The sequence below is a fragment of the Rhopilema esculentum genome, chromosome 3, assembly GCF_057945365.1.
Source record: "Rhopilema esculentum isolate cy_ngs chromosome 3, ASM5794536v1, whole genome shotgun sequence".
Classification (NCBI taxonomy): Eukaryota; Metazoa; Cnidaria; class Scyphozoa; order Rhizostomeae; family Rhizostomatidae; genus Rhopilema; species Rhopilema esculentum.
In genome coordinates this window covers 5,067,578-5,083,318 of record NC_142817.1, presented here as the reverse complement: position 1 = coordinate 5,083,318, position 15,741 = coordinate 5,067,578, and the positions used below count along the sequence as shown (strand labels likewise).

The window sequence follows — 15,741 nt, the reverse complement described above, 5'->3', positions numbered from 1 at the left end:
TATTATTTTTGTGCTTTAAGGCAAGATAACAGTGGCAGTAAAACTGTTGAAATATGTACCAAACTAGCAAACATGATTCGGGTCGATAGAATGGTGAACAGGGCGGGAAAGGGTGCGACAGGAGGTGGAATGAAAATTCTCCGACGTCGTTAAGTACAACAATTGCCGTTCTGTGTTAAGTACAATATGTTCTTTTAGAGTTTGTCAGGAGTCACAGTGTCCCTTTCCACCACCTTAAGTGTCAAATAGATTTGAATAATAAAGAGTTGAAAACTGGGGCAGTGGTTTTTCCATACTTATCAACTAGAAACGTAGCATGCTCTGGTACAGCACTATTTTACAACGAGGGTTCCTTCATTTACATATCTTTTGACGCTGTTAACTGCAAGAACTAATTGCAACGTAACTTTGACTAAACATTTCGTTTTAGAAAAAGTGAATTTGTATATAAGAACAGTAAGATAAAACTTTATTTGATTCAGTCGGCAGTTTATAACAAGTGCTTAAAATGAAACTGAAGATAAGTAATTCAATAAATCTTAAGAAGGGTTGAAGGGGGATATGAAGAGATTTTTGTCAGTAGACAGTCATATGGCTACCCTGGGCGATAGAGTCTCCATTATTTAGTCTCAGAAATATACAGTATTCTCTCTATTTAGCGGACACTGTCGGGACCAGAGCAAGGTGTCCGCTAATTGGAAATGTCCGCCTTTTGGAAAGTTTTGCAATATAAGTTTCAAAGTTGAAATAGACCCTTGTTTTGTATCTAAAAGGTGTAATCAGTGGTGGCGCCAGGGGAGGGCTAGAGGGGCTATAGCCCCTCCGTTGGAAGCACTTAGCCCCCCCCCATCGGAGGCAATTTTAGGTTATTGTCGGAGCAAATTTGACAAAATAACGTACGAAAAACTGCATATTTTAGTCATTTTAGCCCCCCTGTCGGAAGCTCCAAGCCCTCTGTCGGAATACTTGAAAAAATATTCATTTGTCTTATTTTTTTGTTCGCTGGCTCCTAAATGTTTTGTACTGTCTGCTAATTGGAAAGAAAAAAAGCCAAATTCACTATTTTGTGCAAACAATATTATCCGTTGATTGGAGTGTCCGCTAATTAAGTGTCCGCTTTTTAGAAAGTTTTTTATGAGACTTTAACCAGAAAATGATCGGGAAAAATATTTTTTTCCGCTAATCAGAGGTGTCCGCCTTTTAGAGTGTCCGTTAATTGGAGAGAATACTGTAGTTCGAAATTAGTTCCAGAAATAATTATTTGAGCTTCCTTCTTTGCCACCGAAGCGGTCTACAATACTTTATCCCCGGTTTATTGAGGATCTGGTACCCAGAGTATCATATGGCTGGACTGCTAGGTAACAAGGTAAAAGATGGTGCCTCTGCGACGAAAATTTTGACGAAAATACGTCCCCTCTTAGGCCTGCACATTATGACAAACTTCGGCCTCTTTAAAAACTTTGTGAAAGTAATATCTAATTGCAAAAGGTGTTACACACATGAACAACAAGAGTGTTGGCATCCGAAACAGGACTTGATTTGCACCAGGGAAATCAGAGAACGACAGGTCATTTCCTCTAAAAAATTTTCAAGTCCCTCCTTTAGATGAAAGCATCTACGGAAATTCGTCAAATCTTCCTGTTTCGACCACCGACAAAATATCTGGAATATGAGTACATTCCTCCTGGTCAGACAGCATTATGTCTAGCAGAGTCGATTAAAATATCTAAAAATTTAGTCCTAACTTAACCGATATCTAATTTGCATGGGCAGCCCGGCAAAAAAGCTCCTTCTAAGAATGCGTTCAGAGCGACTTGGATCAATAAGTCCTGCTGAGTATTGGTTGCCTCGGCAACCTGCTCCTCCACAGAACTCTCGACTTGCGGGAGAAAGTGATGCAACCAAAGGTCTTCAGCCCAGCTGCAAAGAAAAGGATACCTTATGTCATAATAATGCAGGGTTTCTATTTTCAAACGAGGAAGGGGAGAAAGAAGACGGAATGCAACTTACCAAATATGACATTAAGGCCGTATTAGACACAAGAACAAGCAGAGGCGCAGTATTATCTAAGGCGCACGAAACATAGAGCCTATGGACCATAGGAACTTTTGCATAGGCCTAGGCACTTTTGATGACACCTTTTTGTTTTTAGTAGAATATATATGTAAATTTTGTCACGATAAAGCGATTTCCCAGCACATTTCTACAGAAAGCAACAACTCCAGAAAGATTGTGAGTGTTGTCTTAAGTCTTCATTTCATCCACATCAATATAATCAACGTATTATATTACGAAATTATGTGACATGAAACATGAAATCATTACCTTTTAAGGCCGGCTGAATCACTGAAAGGAGCAGACAGAAACAGCCCAAGATCTGCGAAGAAAACAATGACAGTGAGTAATATGCAGGTTTGTTAATCGTGCTTAGATCATGTCTTGCCACAAACGACCAATGAACTAACAGAAATTTATGAAACACATTGCAGTCAGATTGGCTTGACTGTCCATAAAATGATGGCTTTGTGTGTAACAATACAAAGTGCTTTTCGAATCGATTCATGTTTGCATCCAAATTACAGAACAATTGAAAATCAACTAGCAAAAATTAAAGAGACTATAAACTAAGTGATCTGTTCAGAAGGCACATTCTTACATACTCTTAATTCCTTAAAGCAAGCTGGAAATCGTCCCTTTGGTACCTACAACTAGTTAGCTTTGAATCTATTTTGATATATTTTTCAGTAAAAACCAAAATGGCACTGAAGATACTGAGAAAATTGAGTGCGACTTTATTTGGTTTTTGTGACATTATCAAAACAAGTGTTTTGGGCATTTTATGGCAGCACCAGGTGACATTGAGCATAAGCAGATATACTATGAAACAACTTTTACACAAGTGACAACGAATTACGAAATAAAGATACAAAATTGAATGGTTCGACCTTTGGCATCTACAAAAAATTAACTTCAAATTTTGAAGACAAAATGAACATGATTTACAATAACGACAAACCTGGCATATCCAATTTAATGTCTAGCTTTTCAAGATCGATTCTAGATCTTCTGTAAACATCGCTTATCCAGGAGCTCCAGTTATCAATTTCCCTAAAAATGGATCAAGCAATATTCAGAGATTGTGAACTGGGAAGAACTTAAAACGTTTCTGAAACTGTGAGTGACTTGACAATTAACGTCACATGGGAGTGTGATTGGATTGTAAGAAAGGTATCTAAATTAAGATTGACATTAAAGGTATAAATCTAATTGTTCACATTTCACATTTCATAATTGTGCTACATTTCGCATTAGTCATGTGCCAGGTGAAGAGGGCACTCGGAAGATGGCACAAAAAAGAAAACTGAAAATCTGAAGACTCTGCCGTATTGAAATTATGAAAGCACCTGTTCACACACAATGAAGAGCAGTCCCATAGAAAATTAAACCTTAAATTGGAAAAAGTAGCTTGTAGAAGTGAGAGAGCCAATAACCCGTCTATTAAAAATCTCGCTGCCATAACACTCTTTTAACTGTAAAACCTAAACTACAAAGATATTCACCTGAAGTTTAATCGGCTTTCTGAATTTCGTGTTGCCTTTTGTCGGAGCCAACGTTGCAGAAGAACAGGCATGGTTGGTGGGAGATCAATTAACTTGAAAAATCTATGAATTCCTTGCCCAAATCGGTCCATGCTGGAAAAAAGTGAGCACTTAAAACAAGTAAATATAGAGTATTAAAATCTTGGCTGCAAATGGCTGGAAAAAAAGCCGGAAATAGGCAACTGATAAAAAATCAATACTGAATAATATAAAGATTGTTGCTTTACAAGTAGTTTTGATACACACAACGTCCCCATAAAATCTGAGTAAATTCAAAGTGTTCATTTTTGAACTGAGACCAAAAAACTCATGCATAGTATGAAAGGGTTGAAATATCCTTGCTTTGGCAAACTAGATCTGAAGCAATCGACTTCAGATGTACAAATCTGAATTCTGTCGATGCCACATCTCTTAGTCGCATGAGCAGGATTAGTCAAAATGATATGTTATTTCAAACTCTGACAGGGAACATGGTGCTAAAGGTTGGATAGAAGTACGATTTAATAAAGGGAATTTTTGTCTCATGGAACTTTTGTCTCCTTTCTAGCTCTCGTGGATAGCGCTCTATCAGCCTTAAAGGTTTGTTAGCAGCTGTAAATATCATCAGCTGTACCGTCTTCAAAATATATGTCCCTTAGTAGCTCAGGCTATCGACCGCGGTAAGGCAATTTTGCTGCAGTTCTGAAGGCTGAAGGTTGGGCTCTATCCTTTATTTAGGGAAGGACTAACAACGACGGGGAAGCTAAAGAAAACGAGAATAGAACAGTATCTGCATTTGGGGGGGGGGGGGGGGATTGGGAGTGATGAATCTGCATTGAAGGAACTGGCCATCCTTTGTCTCCATGCTTTGGCCTAAGGGCACGGCTCGCATACAGGAATCGCCTTTACTTTAAGCAAGACAGTTGATGACAAAAAATAAATGATATTTCCAACAATTAATACCACCTTGACTCTCCAACTAGCAGGGAAAAGCGGAAACCTAACATACTGTTGTTCTATACTGTAAAGGTTATTTACCTTGTCTTTGTTGCATATGCAAGTACGATGACGTCATTTTGCAAATAGTAAAGCTGACTGTTCACTCCAATGCCATTGCTTAGATAGAAGGGTTCTTCTGTTCCACGTTTTCCAAGCCAAACAAAGACATCCGAAGATAATTTTCGATTAAGGATGAAATCAACGTCGATCAGAATAATTGTTGAGCACTTCGGTCTCTCGCGATTCACCTCAACCAAAGCTCCTAAAAAGGAACAACAAACTGCATTGCAATGGACTCGCCTAAGCTCATTGATCACACAATACAACACCGTTTGAAGGTGGAAATGGGGTGCTATGGAGAAACTTTTTCCAAGCACCGTATGTGGCAAAAGGAACAATAGCGTAATTTTCAAGCATTCTTTTAACATTTTACTGAAATGTAATAGGCTAGAATTGGAGTTATTTTTGTTAATTTATCATAATTATTTTTCACAAAGACGCAAAAAGTAAGATTTCCAATGTCCACCAGGAGAGCTACAATTCCTATCACTGGCAAGATAGCCAAATTTCATCCAACCTAACATATCAATTAATTCGAATGCCTTTCCTTGTAAAACACTTTGAGATGTTTCAAAGCACATTGATTGATCCAGGATCATTAAACAGCCATACCCGTTATGTTTGAGAACTAGAAGACAGTTAAAATGTGCGTCAACATATGGTATGTGACTTTGTATGACGACTTATATAGCAATATATGCTAGGGTACATATTTAGCAGATAACAGAAACATAACATGATTTATATTTTTGTGAAAACAAATTATATATTGTGACGGAGTCACTGAGTGCCACGAAGACACGTGATGAAAACTAACTTAATTTTTAGAAACATTACGTATGCGGTTGTTTTGTTTAAGACTTCCTTTGTTTATTCCCTGCTGACATTGCTTTGTAATTATAATTCATGGTATGATTAGTATGCGTAGAAATTTCTGGAACGTTCGATGGTAATCTCGCAAGTATGATGTAATCACGGTAGGTATTTTTGTAAAGTTACGTAATAATAAGTAGGAGTATAAATAGAGGCTGTGTGCCCGTGAAGGGGGATTCTTTTCTTAGTGGTGGTTAGTGAGTAGAGTTGTAATGATTTTAGTGATTATTTCGGCGTGGTAAAAATTAAAAAGGTCTATTTCTTGCTTCGTGAACTGTTCATGTAGTTGTTGCGTTCGAAGCAATATTGAGTTCACGACATTTTGGTACCAGAAGTGGGGTCATTTATCGCCGAGGAAAAATACTTCGGTAGGCGAGGATCACGTAAGTGGAGTAAAAACTGTTTAATTTGGTTTGAAATACTGTGGTGTGTTGGAATAGTACCATGGCAGCCGAAGGAAGACGAGGGAAAAGGCAGGAAGAAGCCCAGCATACAAGCGAAGAACGAGGGGAAAGTGGAGCAGTTTTAGAAATACTTAAATGGATGACAGAAAAAGAAGAAAAAGAGCGTCTCTATAGAGAGGAGCAGGATCGAAAGAGAGACGAGCAGTTTATGCAACTAATAGCCACACTTGGAAAAAAGCAATCCGACATAGAAGAGCAAGTAAAGGCACAAGAGGCGCAGCGAAAACAAGAGGAGAAGGCCCAGTTGGAGAAAATTATTCGTCTTCAGAATGAAGAGCGGGAAGCCAGAGAGCGAGAAAGAGAGAGAGAAATTAAAGCAAGAGAACTGGAAAAGGTAAATCGTGAGCGAGAGAAAGAGGAAAGGTTGGCCAGAGAGGAGGAAAGAAGACTTGCGTGGGAAGCTCAAGCTGACAACGAGAGAAGGCAATTTTTAGAGAAATTCGCAGAACTCAGTTTATCCAGCCAGGGACAAGAACCAATGATAAACCTTGGGAAGCCTGCTCTTAAAAAGCTCTGTGACGATGACGATATAGAGCATTTTCTCACCACATTCGAGCGTGTAGCGGAAACATATGGATGGAAAGCAGAGGTTTGGTCGGTGAAATTAGCACCATTGCTCTCTGGAAAAGCACAAGCCGCGTATGCCAACATGGACCCAGAGAAGTCTCGCATTTACGAAGAAGTGAAAAAAGCCATTTTGAGGAGGTACGATATTAATGAAGAAACCTATCGTCAGAGATTTAGAGCCACAAGGAAAAGGAACGAGGAGAGTTGCACTGAACTGGAGGTGAAACTGCGTGATCTATACTGCAAGTGGGTACATCCCTCTACAAGTTCAAAGGAGCAGATTTCCAATGCTATCATATTGGAGCAGCTACTAAGTTCTCTGCCATTAGAGCTACAAATTTGGATCAGAGAGCGAAAGCCTACAACATCAGAAGAAGCTGCCATATTGGCTGACGATTACCTGTTAGCACGAAAGGCCACAATCAGGGGACAGGGTACCCAAGAAATTAGATGTCATGGTTGTAAAAGGACTGGCCATATTTTAAAGAACTGCCCTGTACCAAAACAAGCAGATACGACGGTACCAGTAGGCAAAAGAAAGCCTGAAAACGATACAATACAACATACACCTACAAGGAGCTCGACAATTCAGTGTTTTAAGTGCGGGAGACCAGGACACATTGCTCTGCATTGTCCGTCAAATCAGGCCCACAACAACAACAACAGAGGGAGACATACGGGATATTATGTTAAACATAAAGACAAGTTGATCAGATCAGCACAATCATTTGACTTTGGAGAGCATTCAGTTGGTAAAATTCTAAAGGCTTTCAGCTGCAGAGGGGAAATAGAAGGGAGACCGGTAGACATTCTTGTCGACACTGGCTGTTCAAGGACACTTGTGCACAAAGACTTGATACCAGAAGGCAAAGTCAATGAGGAAACCAGAGTTGATATACAATGCGCACATGGTGATTATGTCAGCTACCCGACTGCCGAAGTCAGCATAAAGATTCAAGACAAAGTGTTCTTGCGAAGGGTTGTGGTGTCTCCGAATCTTCCAAGACCGGTTCTGTTAGGCATGGACATAGTAAATGATGAGAAGTTTGAGAGGGATGAAATTGAAGCTTTTATAGTAGTGACCAGAGCACAGGAGAAAGCACGGGAACAAGAAGAGGCGATACAGTTGGCCAGGGAGATCTGCTCGGGTGCAAAAGCGCGGGCTTTAAGCGACGCTAGCGGAGAAGGCAATCAATCAGAGGAAACTTCAGATGTAAATTGCGAGATAAATTCTTCAACTGGAGATGTGGATAGAGACGACAATACCGAGGGGACAGTTGAATCGTTGTCTGGGTCAAAAGAAGTACAGATGGCGGAAACAGCAAAGATAAATACAAATGACGAAAATGAAGGAAGTTTAGAGATGAAGAATTCCAGTTGGAGCGCTGCAGAGATAAGAGAAATGCAGGGGAATGACACAACATTGGATAAATGTAAGGAGTATGCGCAGTTGAAGTCATCATTAAATGGCAAGGTGAGGTTTATAGAGAGGGGAAATAGCTCAGAAGATCAAGAGGAGAATGACTTAGTGGTACCTTCTATAAACAACGAATTTTCTAAAGATGGCTGGGAAGCAGTAAAAATTGAGGAAGATCTTAGTGCCAGCCAATCAAGAACATTGCATGTCCTACTACAAAGATTCGCAACCGTTTTGAAAGACTCTCCTGGAAAAACAACAGTAGTAGAACACCAGATTCACACAGGAGATGCAAAACCAGTTAGGAAGAGGCCGTATCGTCTGCCACAGTCACAGTATGAGAAAATCAAGACGGAAATCGAAAAAATGGAAGAGATGGGAATCATCCAGCCTTCAAATAGTGAATGGGCAGCTCCAGTAGTGATTGTTCCAAAAAAAGATGGATCGCTGAGAATATGTATTGATTATAGAGAATTGAACAAGGTGTCTTCATTTGATGCATACCCGATGCCGCGGGTTGATGAAATTCTTGACAGGCTTGGCAATTCAAGGTACATCTCCACCCTGGATCTTACAAGAGGATATTGGCAAGTCCCATTAAGTCCTGATGCAGTACCAAAGACAGCATTCACAACACCTTTTGGTTTATTTGAATTTCGAGTTATGCCTATGGGATTACACGGAGCTCCTGCTACTTTTCAGAGGATGATGGACAAGATACTTAAAGGAATGGAAAAATGTGCAGCAGCATTTTTAGATGACGTCATAGTATTCAGTGCTACATGGGAGGACCACTTAAAACATTTGGAGGAGATATTGACGCGTATCAGTAAAGCGGGGCTCACAGCAAATCCAAAGAAATGCTCATTGGCAATGAACGAGGCGCATTATCTGGGACATATTGTTGGAAATGGCAAAGTTCGACCAGAAGCTGACAAAGTGAAAGCGGTCAAAGACTTTTTGAGACCAGAAAGCAAAAAGCAAGTGCGCTCATTTCTTGGTTTAACGGGATATTACCGAAAATTCATACCCAGTTATGCAAACATCGCAGCCCCATTAACGGACCTCACTAAAAAGGAAGTAAAAGGTACTATTCAATGGACAGATGATTGTGAAAACGCATTCAGAAGACTTAAAAAGGCTCTATGTTCATCACCAGTCTTGAGAAGCCCTGACTACAGCAAAGAGTTTTTACTACAGACGGATGCATCAGATAGAGGACTTGGAGCAGTTCTTAGTCAAATTGGAGATGACAATGAAGAACACCCCGTAATGTATCTTAGCCGCAAGTTACTTGATCGAGAGAGACGCTATGCTGTTGTAGAGAAAGAGTGTTTGGCTATCATATGGGCAATACAGCAGTTGCGAGTTTATCTATATGGCCGGAAGTTTTCAATTCAGACAGACCATAATGCATTAAAATGGTTGGACCAGATGAAAGAGAAGAACAGCAGGCTAACTAGATGGAGTTTGGCATTACAGATGTATAACTACAGAGTAGAGTATCGGAGAGGACAGGATAACTCAAATGCGGACACATTATCAAGGATTTGAACACGTTGTAAAAAGACAGTCAAAAATGTACCATTTTTGTCTACCGAAGGAGGGGGAAATGTGACGGAGTCACTGAGTGCCACGAAGACACGTGATGAAAACTAACTTAATTTTTAGAAACATTACGTATGCGGTTGTTTTGTTTAAGACTTCCTTTGTTTATTCCCTGCTGACATTGCTTTGTAATTATAATTCATGGTATGATTAGTATGCGTAGAAATTTCTGGAACGTTCGATGGTAATCTCGCAAGTATGATGTAATCACGGTAGGTATTTTTGTAAAGTTACGTAATAATAAGTAGGAGTATAAATAGAGGCTGTGTGCCCGTGAAGGGGGATTCTTTTCTTAGTGGTGGTTAGTGAGTAGAGTTGTAATGATTTTAGTGATTATTTCGGCGTGGTAAAAATTAAAAAGGTCTATTTCTTGCTTCGTGAACTGTTCATGTAGTTGTTGCGTTCGAAGCAATATTGAGTTCACGACAATATTTATAAATGAAATCTATGAAAGTAATTATGATTTCTAGTACGTCCTTTCATAGGTTATCGGCAAATAGCATTTTTTGAGAAATGGTTGATTCGTTCGTAAAAAATAGACTCTTCCACTGCTGTTTGAATTTATACATGCGAACAAGAATCACTCGAATAAATGTGCTCCAAAAACGCTTAGCCAAATCAAATGCTTCCAATCAACTACTATGCCCGTCTACGTAATACAAATCAGAAATCTGCCTTCAGAAACAAATTATTACCTTTCCTTTTCAAAAACCCTCGCGCATATAAACAACTCTCACATGGAATTTTCCAAGGTCTTTTTGGACTCTGCGCAGGGGCCCGGAAAGTATGGCGAAAATCAGGCATGGGAAATGCATTGGATTGAAATGAAACTATATTTAGTTCTAGTAAAAACCTATCAATGGGACATATAAGGGGTGCATAATAAAACACAAATTTACGGAGATACCAACCATATTCTCGTAACAGTTTCACAAGTTCCTGAGCAGTGCAAATCTCATTCTCTTCAACGCTGGCAATAAAACTTGTCTTGCCTCTAATTTCGTCCATGGTCTGATTGAAAAATAAATTTCATCCTTGCAAGTTACATGCAATACTGGATATACGTATAAAGATATAGCTCAAAATAAAATGGGATTCTCAGCTAATTGTGTGCATATAATCAAGCATATAGCTCATTATAAATTAATTAAATTAGTGAACATGCCCTTTCGTGCAGAGTTCTTATCGAATTCTGAGAAAATCTCAAATGACATGATCCTGTAACAAACGCTTTAAAACCCCTTCCACATAGACGCTTACGTGAAAACAGAAAACCCTTGTTTCGTTTCCATTTAGATGAGAAAGCGAACTTTGCAAACGTACTCTAGTGTCTCTAATAGAAGGGGGAGGTAATGGAAGGGGGTGTTTATGTCGACCAGTTCTCAATAGAAGGGGGTTGCTAATAGAAGGGGGTGCTCATGTCGGCCAGTTTTTAATAGAAGGGGGTGCTAATAGAAGGGAGTGTTCATGTCGACCAGTTTTCAATAGAAGGGGGTGCTAATAGAAGGGGGTGTTCATGTCGACCAGTTTTCAATAGAAGGGGGTTGCTAATAGTAAGGGGTGTTCATGTCGGCCAGTTTTCAATAGAAAGGGGTTGCTAATAGAAGGGGGTGTTCATGTCGACCAGTTTTCAATAGAAGTGGGGTGCTAATAGTAAGGGGTGTTCATGTCGGCCAGTATTCAATAGAAAGGGGTTGCTAATAGAAGGGGGTGTTCATGTCGACCAGTTTTCAATAGAAGTGGGGTGCTAATAGTAAGGGGTGTTCATGTCGGCCAGTTTTCAATAGAAAGGGGTTGCTAATAGAAGGGGGTGTTCATGTCGAACAATTTTCAATAGAAGAGGGGTGCTAATAGAAAGGGGTGTTCATGTCGGCCAGTTTTCAATAGAAGAGAGTTGCTAATAGAAGGGGATGTTCAGGTAGGCTAATTTTCAATAAAATGTCAGTAAACTTCAATGCCAAAGGGGAGCTAATAAAAGGAGTGGATGTTGGTAAATCTTTTAATTAAAAGGCAGTGGAATTATTAGGATGGTGACACTGGTTACTTGATAATGGATAGATTGTTAGAGATAAAGATAGACAAACAGAACAAGAGGAATTATTGACAAGTGAAAATTGCGTGTCCTGGTCATGACAGGTTTGTAAAATTTAATAGAAGGGCGGGTGCTAATAAGCGACAGAGCGGAGGGCAAATTCTTCTGAAGTCAATACAAGGGGGCCCTTCTATTAGAGACACTAGAGTATTTGTGAAGACGCTGCTACGTAATGGTAAGGGATATATCACGGAGATTAGGTTTACTGAGCAAGGTGTTCTTATAATCCAAGAGTCAATTATAAAAAAATATACACATCTTACTGCGCAAAAGGAATCGTAATGTAATATGATACTACGTAATATTACTTACGCTGAAAATTTCAGATTTGGGAAATGAATAGGAAACAAATTTTCTTTACGTTTGGTGAATTTGATGAAAACAAATTTTCTATCACGGTGAGCTTATTTTTAAGCAAGTTTTCATATGGAAAATATCCAAACAAAATAATTTTTTATTCTATACAGGGGAACAAACAACAGACATGAAAAGTAGAAAATTCATTATTAATCAAATTAATGCAACTTGTTATAATGACACAACCCAAAGAATAATATGCACTTAGAAAATCTTCTAAATCATTGAAAGTAAAGTTAATGTAGCCCCCGTCTAGGGAAAACGACTTTCTAAGCAACATACATTAACTGCTATCTTACCGGTTGATATCATACGGAGGATACTGTAGACAACATACCTTGAGCCAGTGGGAGAAGCAGGAAATGAAATGCTTAGCCTCTATCGTGTCGTCAGTCATGAACAGCACATTTCTGTACCGCTTAATCTGAAAATGGAAATCATATATGTTATGTGGAAATAAAATCATTACTGTCATCAACAGTGGGTGTATTTTCAAATAAGTTAAAAACTTCAAGCTATAACAAAAATTCAAGCTATAAGAATAGCTCACCAATCTGCAATATTCTTGTAACGAAGTATTTTCTAAAGACGTAGAGTATGCCACTGAATCAAATGTTGAAGTTGTTTCATCTGAAAAGCAATGATTAAAAAGTGTTGTCACCGTTAGGACAAAAGCTTTAGGACAATGAAAATTGCAAACGATTAATCAATTTGTCGTTACGAAAATCAAACTAGACACCTCTAATCAGAGATAAACAATTATTGAGAATATTGTTAAGAATATATATGAACTTTATCAAATAAAGAAAACCAAAAAAGAGCATTTTTCGTGCAGTTATCAACTACAACGTAAAAGTGCATTAATAAAAAATCCTTTTATGTTTGACAATAACTTAAAAGCAGAAATTTAGGTGCATCTTTAGTCTAAAAAGAAAGGAAAGAGGATAGATTGACCAAGCTCTCAAAATAAGTTAAAATATGTTTAGGGATAACTCATATTCATTCTTAAAACAAGTCGTGCTCTCTCCTCGATTAGCCCAACTACTCAGAGAGTCCCTCCTCAAGGAATTCCCCTTCATACAATTTGATATGTAGGCTATTATTTCTCTGTTGTTTTTAGATTTGTGCTTAATTTGTGTTGTGTGTAGTATTGTATTAATGTAACTGATAAATTGTATGCAGTTGAATTTTTAAAATAGGAGACAGAAACTAAAAAATAAGAGTTGTCCTGAAAAGCAAGTTCGAAACTTTTTTAATGTCTTCCTAATCATGTATTAACATTTCCAATGATACGGATCTAACTAGCCGGAGGTTTTAGCATATTTCTTTTAACTGTCCTTTCTGAATGTTGATGACACCATATCAAAAAAGGTAATGAATTTGAAAATGTAAGGAAACGTAGGTTAAATTTTTGTGGTATTCCAATTGCATACTCATTTGATGAATTACGTAGTCACTCTAACACTGGGATTTTTCTTCTAATAAAATCAGTACCATATCAATTTGTGGTTGACGTCAGTAAAAACTGGCGATGGACAAGAACAAATCTGGGGGATTTCTTCACTTTAATAAGAATTAGGAAGAACTTCTGGAACTAATTCGATGATTTCAGCCAATGAATTGTTTCATTTGATTTGACGGATGGAGGCTCCCTACAAGGACCGAAACTCGTGAACGTTTTCTAAAGCGAGTTGAGACTCTTGGAGGGGAAAAGAGGTTAACATGTTGCAACAGTACCTTTGAGACGAATGGTCAGGTAAGGTTTCGATCTATCTTGCCATGCTGCTGTCCAAGGCGCGATACCTGCAGGAAACCCTGTAGGCGTCCAGGCAACAGATCCTAGCTCAAATCGACTGACGCTTGACTGGAAAATCGCTGTAAACAGTGTAAAACGGAGAAAGGCTAAGAAACTGGCAAAACACATCGCAAATTTCAAGGGAAACGCTAATGTTTATGCAACTGCAAACGTTTAGGGCCTGAAATTACGGCATAATTAATTTGGCATAATCGTTGATATTGTCATAATCTACCGAGAATAAAATTGTCACGGTCGTGGAGCTATCTGAACTTTGATAAGCATCACAACACCAAGTGCTGTATTTTTACTTAACACCACTGTGGATTTGACAAAAAAGTCGAACTATCACATGTGAGCCCATTTGCAAAGAAAATCAATTCGGAAGTGACGTACCAGCATTACTCGTGCTCAGACCTCTAGACGCTCTCCAAGGAACCTTATCCAAGAAAATTCTTTTCACGGCCTCTGTAACGGAGATCCATTCACTTTCGTTTTGTAGCCGCAGTTCACCAATGAAGTCTAGAATACTATCAGACATGACCAAACCATCTGCTGAAATACAAAATACAGAAAAAAATATTACCAACTTGACAGATAAGACATGCAGCGAAGTTACAGAAGTTTAACCACATCTAGCTAGTAAAAGCAAACAAAGAAATCAATTCAAGGGTCCCACTGGAAAAAACATCAGGCAAAGCAAAGACAAATCTGACATTGTCCAAAGAATCAAGCAAGACTTCCAATAGAATTCCTTGAAGATTTCCCTTGACAGTATTACACAGGCACTACATGACAAACTAAAGCAAATAAAGAATAATGTTTTATTTTGCATTCAGGCTTGTGGACGTTAATTTCCAAAATAATTTAACAAATCCTAAAGGATCCTTTGCATAACAAGTGTTATTCAAAGCCAGCCAACTATTGCTTAGGATATGCAGCTATCTAGCAAAAGAATTTATTCCTGCACCTATAACAGACTCTCACAAATGTTTAAAGTACTTTCAAAGGTCACTAGCATACCATCAGAAAAGCCCCAGCCATAACCTGCGGCAACTGCGCAATGAGTAGGGTGCAGGAATCTAGAATTAAAAGCATCAAGTCAAAGTTTATAGAAAAGTGGAAACAATACTTCAGTTCAGATTCTTGCAAATAATTAAAGAAGTTTTGTTTACCGATGTATGCTAAAGGCAACATACAGGTTTGATGTCGCAGAAATTTACACTAGTGGCCAGGTACCGCGTAAAAAGCGTCCTTGAAAAGTCTCTGAAAACATTAGATGTCTCTGTAATTTTGACATTTTCGACATTTTATGAGGTCATTAGTAATTGTTTTTGTTTGAGTGTCGTAATGAACTGACCGGCAAGGAGAAAGATAAGTAAATTCTGATTCAGTGCCTATCGCGCGCAGTTGTTGTTAAGGCTATGTACATACAACCATAGAATTTTATCACCAAAATTTAAAAAACATTTTACTCGCATCATTTGTTAAAAATTAATTATATATATATGAAATAATGAACTAGAAAATCTTTTTTGTCCACAGTGTGCATCATTCAAACAAAATGTATACAAGGACAGTAGAGATTACTGTATAGCAAATGTTTTTGATGGAAACCTTGCCTACACTTATCACAATCTCAAAGCATACTCGTCACCCAGTTACGCGACAAAGTGCCTTTAAGACTTAAGACAAGAAGGTTAAGACTTAAAAAACAGACTGACATATGACAGCAGATGCTAACAAGAGCAATATTTTCAATTCTATCACCATAACATTTGAGCTAAACAACCTCTTGTTTCTAAATAAACAAAATTTTCTTTATAAATACTAGGAAAATAAAACTAAGTTTTAAATACCATATATCGTTTCTCCACCCACCCACAAAACAACGATGTTTGCCTTTGCAATTATCATCGGAAAGGTTATAT

The 15,741-nt window shown here is 38.4% G+C and overlaps 1 protein-coding gene across 2 annotated transcripts; it reads right to left on the bottom strand.

Annotated features, from left to right (window-relative positions):
* Window positions 1-1,016: 1,016 nt before the first annotated feature.
* On the bottom strand, window positions 1,017-15,035 carry LOC135690463 (cortactin-binding protein 2-like). Of its 2 annotated transcripts, none has more exons than XM_089110994.1 (10): window positions 14,834-15,035; window positions 14,207-14,365; window positions 13,753-13,890; window positions 12,353-12,645; window positions 10,478-10,577; window positions 4,617-4,839; window positions 3,561-3,692; window positions 3,017-3,108; window positions 2,326-2,377; window positions 1,017-1,920 (listed from the first exon to the last, which is right to left on the bottom strand). In XM_089110994.1, exons 2-10 carry the CDS (start codon window positions 14,349-14,351, stop codon window positions 1,746-1,748), a joined length of 1,350 nt encoding a protein of 449 aa, XP_088967120.1. In that variant the 5' UTR covers window positions 14,352-14,365; window positions 14,834-15,035; the 3' UTR covers window positions 1,017-1,745. The 2 variants fall into 2 exon arrangements, with proteins under 2 accessions (XP_088967120.1, XP_088967123.1); XM_089110997.1 differs by lacking the exon at window positions 14,834-15,035 and having other exon boundaries at window positions 12,353-12,439; window positions 12,566-12,645; window positions 14,207-14,818.
* Window positions 15,036-15,741: the final 706 nt, after the last annotated feature.